Source organism: Formica exsecta, unplaced genomic scaffold (genome assembly GCF_003651465.1).
Source record: "Formica exsecta isolate Colony F162 unplaced genomic scaffold, ASM365146v1 scaffold607, whole genome shotgun sequence".
NCBI lineage: Eukaryota > Metazoa > Arthropoda > Insecta > Hymenoptera > Formicidae > Formica > Formica exsecta.
The window spans coordinates 20,675-31,080 of NW_021853356.1; the positions used below are offsets into that span (position 1 = coordinate 20,675).

The 10,406-nt window shown below is 39.2% G+C and overlaps 1 protein-coding gene across 1 annotated transcript; it reads right to left on the reverse strand.

The window, feature by feature from the left end:
• Positions 1–1,081: 1,081 nt before the first annotated feature.
• Positions 1,082–3,269, reverse strand: LOC115242545. The gene is made up of 3 exons (XM_029818932.1): positions 2,800–3,269; positions 2,513–2,729; positions 1,082–1,435 (listed from the first exon to the last, which is right to left on the reverse strand). The coding sequence occupies exons 1-3, from the start codon at positions 3,234–3,236 to the stop codon at positions 1,082–1,084; spliced, it is 1,008 nt and encodes a 335-aa protein (XP_029674792.1). The 5' UTR covers positions 3,237–3,269.
• Positions 3,270–10,406: the final 7,137 nt, after the last annotated feature.

The following is a 10,406-nucleotide window of genomic DNA, read 5'->3' on the forward strand; positions in this document are numbered from 1 at the left end:
TGATTGCTGACGCGTCATTTCAATCTCTTCTTTCAAACCGCGTGTAATCGTCAAATGTTATCGTTATCGCGACGACGTTACTTTTGACGCCTTTTACTTTTTTTGTATCCTTCTTACCATCTACTCGCAACGCGAACTTTTGCCCTAAGCCCGACGAATTCGGTCATGATCGCCCCATTATTTTCATCCTTCATTAAACCCGGTATCTTTTTATTTACAAGTGGTATACTATACACATTATCCACTGCATAATCGCTCGTGTCGAATCTGTCGACGTTGCGCTTTATATTGTCATACACATCTTCACACTCGATGTGATATATGAGACTATTGGTGTCGGTATACATGACTTTACATTTCTCTCGATACATAGGTACCATATAATCGTGATGAAACTCGTACAAGCATGTCTTGGATATGTCGAGTATACACATACTCACGTAGATTGGTTTATTAAATTTAATTTCGAGATTGCGTAAATCAACAGCGATCAGATTCTTCGAAAACACGCTTCTACTGTAAAAATTTGGTTTTGCGATCATCGCCTCTGCGCCATATCTTCCATCCCAATGTGTCACGAGCTTAACATTAACGTGATTGCGCACATTTTTCATTGTTTTATCAAATACCGCATTATTCATTAATTTATATAAATTTTTTTCGAAATCATTTTTTGCAAGTGTTCGGAATTGTGTATTGTGTATTGAGTTCGATATAACTGCGAAGCTATGGAGATTGTGAAAATTGTAATATTCAATGTATTTTTGTAACACAAAGTCCGTGGCGCGCATTGCTGCAGGTTGCGGTTGTAACGATACCGTTACTAACGGCCTAGCGGGCCGTTCCACGCGCTTTTCTAGGCTCGGCGCTTATGGCGTCCCTAAGCTCCCACACCCGTGTCGCGGCCCCACCGTAGGGACCACCCCACCACACGTTAAATCGCGCAAGTGGGAGGCCGGCCGCCGGTATATAAGGCGCTCCGGCGAACGTACATTACCAGTTCCCGATCCCGAGTCCTACCTAGTACAACTCCTGATCCGAAACCAATACCGCGTTACACCAGGCTACGGGCTACCCGTAGTTACGCCGGGTTACCCGGTTGCTGGGACGGGTAATGTATTACGTAACGCTTCTTATCATATAAGGTTGCGACCAGCTTATCCTGCCCCTTACCAGATGGTTTGTCGCATGTCGGGCAAAACAATAGGTCAGTGTGCGCATCGTGAATATGTTGCGGATACTCGAGATCGACTTCGAGGATGTAGCCTGTAGGCAAATCGAGCACGGTCGATGATGTATCAAAATCGAATACGTCGTCGACCCATCGAAAATCTGCATAAAGCAAAGGTTTACACATTGCCCATCCGTACAAATTATTTACATCAAAGTACATGAGATACGATGAAGGTTTCAATAGATCGTACGACTGCAGGTACTGCAGTGCATATTATTAGCATGTGCATATCTGTTGGAACATTGACTTAGACCACCGCGTATTCCGCATTCGATAAACATAACCATGTCGATATCTGTAAGCAATTCGAATGTAATATTCGTATGCTTCAATATGGCATCCCACGTGTATCCGGGAAGAGTATAGTAATACGCAGGGTCAAGCCCATAACTTCCGATACAACTTTCGCGGAAATTTTCAAAAATATCTGCTAATAACAAGACATCAATTTTGAGATAAAAGTCGCTATATTCGCCCAGCGTTCGAAGGGAGAACCGCTTACAGATGTTCTCGGCGTGCGCGTAATCGCTCTCGGATATTGTGTCACCGGTCAAGGAACTGTAAAATGATTCGCACGGTGATAAACACGTTTCTTGCAAGCTGTGGACGCAGTCAATATATTTGTACGGAAAGACGCCCTTCCGTGTTAATAAATTGAAATTGTCATTCGGTTAATTTTGAAATTCATATTTTAGAATTGTGAGTTTATCTTTATTCAAGAATAATGCTAATTTATTAAGACTGGTTGTAAGACATTTATACAAATCGATAAAACGCAATTTAATATGATTTTTCGATTTCTCTTCTGCAAGTTTAACATTTTTCGTAAATGATATATATTTTTCTTTTGTCATTGGAAGTATTTGAATTTCCCCTTCGAACGCTGAAGCTATTTCCTTTATAATAAAATGCGCGTCGTAACCGGATAAATTATAAAAAACTATGGGAATGCAAAAAGAATCTTTATAATTTAGATTACAATTTGAATGCGCGGTATCTCTACCGCCCGGTCAGACGGCAATGATCGCGTACGCGTGTATCATCTTGGACGAATAGTTTCTCGCATATATGACAATGCGTCGCGTTATGAAATTTTTCACATTCATCAGATGTTAAATTTACCATGGGGACATTAGCTGATAAAATAGTTTTTACACGTAGCGCTAAATTTTTAAGTTCTTCGGTGGACCATGACATGCAATCGGTACTGCGACGAGAATGATACGCGAATAACGAATCGTCGTACAAGCAATGTACATTATAAGCAATACTAAATACTTTATGATGTTGGAAATTTCTTTCTTCCTTCGTCTTTTCCAAAACGCACTCCAAGTCGGCGTATACAACGAATGGAAGCCGCTCTTTCCGATTATAGTTGTTGAACGTCAGCCATTTGTCCTTATCGTTCGGTAATCGGATGGCGCAGTCATTTATCTCTCGACAGTCTATTGTATGTGATTGTAATTTTTCATTCCAATCAAAGTAGTTCAAACATCTGTAAAAGAAATAATTTTTTAGTTTTGTTCAAAGATTTCAACAATGTATTTTATTACATATATACGTACCGATCGCAGATATATTTCTTGTGATTTTTTTCGCTTAATTGCGAGCTCACTAGCCGGGATAGATTCTTGATCCACGCGAAATGTCCAACGTTGTTGTCTTTCGCGTACAGCAGGTTGACGTGTTTATCTCTCTTTAGCTCGCTCAGACGTATCGGGACAATGTTCTCTTTCTTGATACTATATACATTTATAGAGATATCGTTAATAAGTTCAAATTTTTTAATTTGTTTCACAGTTACTGGAAACTCAATGTCCTGGAGATTCAGTACTGTCGTATAATGTGGATACGAAGATTCCCGATCCACTTTCAATTTAGCTGGATGTAGAGCAGCGACTACAGACCACGCAAAACACGCATTGTCTTTAGATTGCACGTTAATCACCGCTCTGTTCATCATTATCGCCCGCGGTAATTTTATGTGACATCCCGCGCGCATAGGATTATATTTATTTATATTTACAGTTAAATCGAGTATTCGCGACAATGCCCACTCGCTATCGCGTTCCTGAAATTCCTCGAGCGATGCTAGAGTGGACTCGACAATGCGCCGCTCGTATCATTCGCGTAAATCGGTTGTGCGAAAGAGTTCATAGTTTCTCGCATTGATACTTTTATTTACGTTTGTCACCCGTCACAAATTCACCATTGAACACTGTATTAACTTTCACATTAAAGTGTTTTTCATCACGTTTTGCACGTGTTCGAGCACAATGTTTTTGGCATCCTCGAGAAATTGACGGGGTTCGATGTGATTATGATTTATAACCGCACCAGTCAATATGCGGCTTTCGAACGTCGTATCGATCTTCCGCCAAATCAATTCATGTTGCCTGTGCTGCATCCTGCACCCGCATGTACAGAACGCTAACGAGTTCTTCAATCCCTCGAGTCGTGCAATTCCGGCAATCAGCGATTGTCGAATCCCGATCGATAATCGTGGACGTTTGATTCGTCTTTGTTCTTCCAACGATTCGATATATTCGTCGTTGTACCCACGAAACGTAATCCTTTATCGAATTCACCCTTGCAGATTGCTCACGCAGATTTTGTTCCGCACTGCTTTCCGCCATATTTCCAAACTTATGTTGAAATTATTAAAATGGTTGTTGTCTCAGAACCTCTGGCGAAAATACTGACAGGGTGTGCCTCTTTACCATAATTTTATATTCTATCTATTTCCATCATGTGTATCATATTTCAACTAACTCTTTATTTCGCGGTTTGTCACGTACATTTTGACTAATGCCGATTATTGCATTTTTGTCGTCTAGACAGGATGTCAAATTTCAGGTAGATCGCAAAAGTTTCTAATTACATGCAGTTGTCCCAGTATGTTAGTGCAATTTAACCTTGAGGATTATCTTTATATTTCACGATTTTGTACATTTTGATACTCAAAAGAGGTGATGTCGTCGCGAAGCAGCCGCACATCAGCGTTTGAAAAATTATATTACGCATATTTGACTAAATTTCACACCTGGAGGTGATGTCATCTCAATCCTGGTGCATCGCAAAACTTTTAAATTACTTGCATATTAGCACAACTTAACATTGGCCATTATTCTTATATTTCGCAGTTTTGATACGCGCGTTTCGGATATCATCGCAAAGCAGCTGCACGACGCCGCTTAAAAAATTTATATTACATTGCATTTTTGTGCATTTAGCTAAATCGCCACCTAGAGGTGATGTTATCGCGAAGCAACCGTACATCGGCGCTTGAATAAAAGAATTGAAAAAATATCACGTCAGCAATAATTCCCACCACATTGCAATTTTGCAACGCTAATACATATTTTAGATATGTTTAATACGTTCAGTATTTCATCGACCACTTGTGTGAAAGGTTCATTTCAAAACATAGGTAAATATAGCGAATAGGGGACCCAGCACCAATGACCTTGACCTTGACATATGTTATCAAGGACATACAAGGTCATTGGGGCTGGGTCCCCTATTCGCTATATTTATCAAAATATATCCTACTGAAGGAAGCCGCATGAATTATTCTTTACGATTCACGACGATGAAACTTCACCGTGTAAGAAGAAGAAATGTAACAAGTAACTTTTAATTAACTTAAAGAATCTTTTCCCTTTTAAATATTTTTCTAAATAATATTTTATTACCCTCTAACATTTCATCCGAGCCTCCTCGTGCGATTCGTATATTTGGAAGACGATACGCCTTAACCCCGATATCATACCAATATTTGGACATTGGAATAAACGTTGGAGCTTTATCTTGCGTGAAATTGGCTCTTGGTGACAATCGAGGCAATCAAATAATATTGCCTTTTAAAACGTGGAAATCGTTGATGAAGAAATATGTTGACATTGAACGACTTCTACAATCGATAGAAACCCCATTGCGGATTCGGGATTTAACATTCGAAGTGGTTAAAATATCTGATTCGAATTGGCATTATCCAATAATTCTTTATATATAAAACCGCCAACTCTATTATATTTATTTGATTTTGAAAAATGTATAGATCATATGTATTACTGGCTATGCGAAAATACGCATGTTGTAAATGAAAAATTCAAACAATTTGTAATTGTTTTGCAACGAAATAATATCGCTAATGTATACGACGCTGCAAAAGCGATACGTGAAAGTGATATGTTTAACAGCGAATCACTTATAGATTGCGAATTATTAACATGTGCTGTAAATGACATTCTTCATGATGCTTGTAGTAAATAAGTTATTTTACTATTTATCTGTGAATTTAATTGTTTCTCCCATCCTCCATGTATAAATAAAAACGATGTAATGTATATGCATAGTCTGCAAAACTTATATCTTTCTCTCAATACACTCTGCTAAAGATATAGAAAAAATGATGAGATAGATGAGACGTGATACTCCAATTAGAAGGAGATAAAACATGTGAAATTAAAATATATAATCAAGAGGAGTATGCAACGTTATAGCAGTCTATGCTCTTACAACAATCTTGTCGAACAAAAACTTGTGTTGTGTGAAAAGATTTGAATAGGAAATCAAATACATTGCGCGAATGGAACATTATCTATAGGAGGATTTCATAAGGGTGGACTCGGCGGATTCATGCAATTACTGGGAGAATACATACATCAAATGTCTCGATGGGTTAGAAGCACAATATTGATTCAGAGTGTTAGAGGAGCTTGCGATTTGATCGCTGCTTGGCCGAATCGCGCGACTACAAACTTAAAGACATTCGTTACGCAAACGTGGGGGCGATGCGTAGCGCCAAGCGTAGAGTCGCGGGCTGGTAATCGTGAGATTCCAGGTTCGATTCCGCTCGGGTCCCATCCTCCCACATGCCTCAAAAGAGGTTTTTGTATTTATACCTATACATATATATGTTTATCGAATATGTCGATATACTGTTATCGATGATAAAAGTGTATCATCGTACAGAAAATCTATTTTAATATTTGCGGAAAATTATCAAAAAAATCTTGCAAAGATTGTGTTTACAAATCGGAGAAACGAAAAAAATATATTGGTTGCCTTTTCACGGGAATGGGCGATGGAGGGGCCCATTCTATATTTTCAATATTCAGAATAAATAACCAATACATCGTGTTGGTGAAATTGTGTTCAAATACACAGGGTGATCCGGAACAACTGTTTGTGTTTAAAAGGTCGTATTCCTGAATCAATTCTAAGACGATCTTTCCTTTACGAAAATTTTGTCCGAAGGTTAGTTTTTAAATTATTAAAAGAAATAGTTAGCGAATTACGGGATGAGTACAGAAGGTAGGAAGAGGCGGCGCATCTCACCGTCCGATGCAGGCGCTTACGTGAGGCTCTCGCTACAGCTGATCGAGCGCTGTTTGCTACTCGCATGGGTGTGTGTGTGTGTGTGTGTGTGTGTGTGTGTGTGAGAACGTGTAATACACACACATACACGTTCTCACACACACACACGCATCCATCGCGTGTAGGAATCAGCGCTCGATCAGCTGTAGCGAGCGCCTCATGTAAGCGCCTGCATCGGAGGGATCGTCCTGATTGCGCACATTACCGATCGGACACGACAATATTTCCCGATTGGACACAGACCCGATCGGACACATGTCCGATCGGACACAGTCCAGATCGGACACAGGCTCGATCGGACACAGACTCAACATAGTTCCGATCGGACACATACTGTTGCAATCGGACACATACTGTTGCAATAGGACACAGTCCCAATCGGACACAGATTCGATCGGACACAGACCCGATCGGACACAGGCCCGATTGGACACATATGATTGCAATCGGACACCACCCCGATCGGACACAGTATATCAGAAATATATAGGTTTGGGTTCGGTTATATCTTCCGGAAGTGGAGCCCCCCCCCGTAGGGAGGGCGAAACCTATTCCACATAGGTGTACAACTTTCCACGCGAAGCGAGGTTCAACGCAAACCTATGTGTCTAATTTTTTGATAGTGGAGCCCCTCCGTAGGGGGGGGGGCGGAACATACTGCCTCCACGCATATACTTTTTAATGCGAAGTAAGGTTCCACATAGGTTTACAACTTTCTCTGCGAAACGAGGTTCAACGCAAACCTATGTGTCTAATTTTTTGATAGTGGAGCCCCTCCGTAGGGGGGCGGAACCCACTGTGTCCACGCATACATTTCCCCATCCACACAACAATTGTAGGATGAATCTAGCTTCGCGATGGGGACTGTGTCCGATCGGAACTGTGTCCGATGGAGCCTGTATCCGATCGGGCCTGTGTCCGATCGGGCCTATGTCCCATTGCAACCATATGTGTCCGATCGGAATTGTATCCGATCGGGCCTGTGTCCGATTGGGAAATATTGTCGTGTCCGATCGGTAATGTGCGCAATCGAGACTCACTCGCATCGGACGGTGAGTTCCGCCCTTCCTACCTTCTGTACTCATTCTGTAATTCGCTAATTATTTCTTTTTATAATTTAACAACTAAGCTTCAGATAAAATTTTTGTAAAGGAAAGATCGTCTTAGAATTGATCCAGAAATATGATCTTTCAAGGACGAACAGTTGTTCCGGATCATCCTGTATACAATACAGACAGTTACACATCTATGTTTTATTGTTATCTTTCTATATGCTTATTGTTAGATACCTTCGGATAAACGTATACGAGACAATATAACAATAGAAATATGTTATCTGATTCATATTAAACACAATGTGAAATTGCTCTTTCTAATATACATCAAGCATTGTGTTGATAACGGCGGAATTAAAATTATCTCTATTATCGATAATTTTAATCGGTATTACCAATAATTTTAGTTACGTTTAGATGACGGGGTTATCCCCTCGGAGTTCGGTTATCAATCCAGGATCCCCTTAAAACGTTTTGCACACTCAAGCGAATAATCGTACATGAACGATGTGAACGCCGTTTAAGGGACAAAATCGCTTTGCGTGTGTGCGTGCGAACATACGTACGTGAGTCTGAAACTTATCCTTATGGAGAAAAATAAAAATGTCACAATTTTGATATACGATCATCATTTCTCAGGATTGACTTCACCAATCTTATTCGAACTGGTCGCAATCGAAAGCTTATATCCACATTATACATATAATAAAAGTGCCGTTAGATTTTTGATTACCGCTTTAGTTCCTGAGCTATTTTAATCGAAAGTTTATTAGACGTAAAATTCTGAATAAGCTACTCGGTAGCGCCGTGGGCCCTGTACATAGGTAAAACTGTTGACAAGCCAGAACATTTTTTTTTATGTACTTGACATTGCGACTCTACCGCGTCGCTTGATTAGAAAAGCGAGCAGTGATGCGTGATAGTACACAACTAGCTAATCGAACGATTCAGGAATATAATAAGACATATGTATATATTATGATAAGAAACATAAAAAGCTGTCGTTATATAAGAAGGGAGATCTTGTAATGATCAGAAGTTTGACTGTTAAACCTGGATTAAATTAGATATTACTTCCCAAATATAAAGGATTGTACGAAATTGAAGCGGTACTACAGAAAAATCGATATGTAGTTACGGATAAAGAAGAATATAACCGGACTCAAAGACTGTACAACGCGATACTTTCTTCCGATAAATTAAAACCGTGGATCCGAGTTGAAAATAATCCTAATTCAACCGAGATAGAGGATTATAACGAGACTGAAAACTGTGATAAAAACTAAATATTCGTATCAGTGTATAAACCAAAGCCTACATTGTCAATTAATTATTAGAATTTTGATTGTTTAAACAGGGTAATAGGTAAACATATTTGTAAATGTGTGGCAGCGTTTGAGGTCGAACAATATATCAGGCTGGTAGCCCAGTCAATAAAGATGAAAAAAGGCGATTTGATTACAATAAATCCGGGAGTTTTGAAATTTTACAGAATCACGTAGTTTTGTGTCCTAAATAATTTTCTGAGTTTTCGACCTTGGCGTGGCGCCGCTCGCGCCGCCATATTGGAAAAATGGGGCGAAAAAACGTTTTTTTCGTAATATCTCTTTTTTGGTTGGTCTTATGTCAAAAATAGTTATCATCAATATTATAGAAGAGGAAATTTCCTACAAGTTTTGTCTAAAACTTTTTTCAGTAGATTGGATAGTTTCCGACCTGCAACGGCGTAAAAGCGGACAACATTCTGCAAATTTTTGAAAATGCTTGTTTTTACTCGAATTTTTGAATGTTATCGATTGTGTGTTGACATTGTCGACTATCGATTATATCATAAATTAACTATCAACTCATTTCCACACCACCACGAGATAGAGTTATCGGCGCGTTTTTTTCTAATGTGGTATTCCCAGTAGACCTCTCTAATCCACATTCGCAATATATTTTTAAATTATTGGGAACAGCTCCGTTTTGATGGTCCAGATTAATCGACATCTATTTCTTCTGTACTCGTAGAAAAAATCTCATAGTTGTCATTTAATTCGATTTTTTCGTTGACCCCAGTAAAGGACAATGTCTCGTCAATTTATGTCTTTATTTATTTCTGCCATCAACATATCCTCATCATACAATTCTGTTATCACCATTGATCAAAACATAGATCTGATTTTATTGATAGGATTAACAAGATCCATCCAAATATTTATTTTAAAAAGTCAGATAAAGGAAAAATTCCAGGAAAATGTATTTTTCTCAAAGTTTTCTGTATGGAGAAGCAGCAGCAGATAATATACTGTTCCTCCATGCATTCAGCGGATGCGATACAACATCTGCCATATTTAATATAGGAAAAAACAAGTTTTTTACTATTCTCGAGAACAATACTGTGCAAATATACAAGCAAAATGATATAGACCGTGAACTTATTGCTACTGCCGGAGAAAGATTTCTGATCGCGTTATACAGCGATAAAGGAATCGAAACATTAGGTTCACTTCGCTACAAACGATTTGCGAAACCGGTAATAAAAAGTAAATTTCATCTTGCCTCGTTGCCCCCTACACGAGAAGCTGCACGTCAGCATTCATTTAGGACATCATCGAGTTTAGACTTGGTATGGCATCCCACAAAATCCACAGGAGTGGGGCTGGCAAAGGAGCAAAACTGGACTTATTTTAGTTAGAAATACAAAAGATCCTGCTCCTCAAGCTTTGCTCCAATTTATTTCATGTAAATGC

Bases quoted from the DNA above. Each gene is read 5' to 3' on its own strand.
- LOC115242545 (XM_029818932.1), bottom strand. From the start codon at position 3,236: ATGCGCGCGGGATGTCACATAAAATTACCGCGGGCGATAATGATGAAC. The intron at 2,730-2,799 runs GTACGTATATAT...TTTCTTTTACAG, and splicing joins AAGAAATATATCTGCGATCG to ATGTTTGAACTACTTTGATT. The intron at 1,436-2,512 runs GTATTTAGTATT...TATGCACTGCAG, and splicing joins GAAATTTCCAACATCATAAA to TACCTGCAGTCGTACGATCT.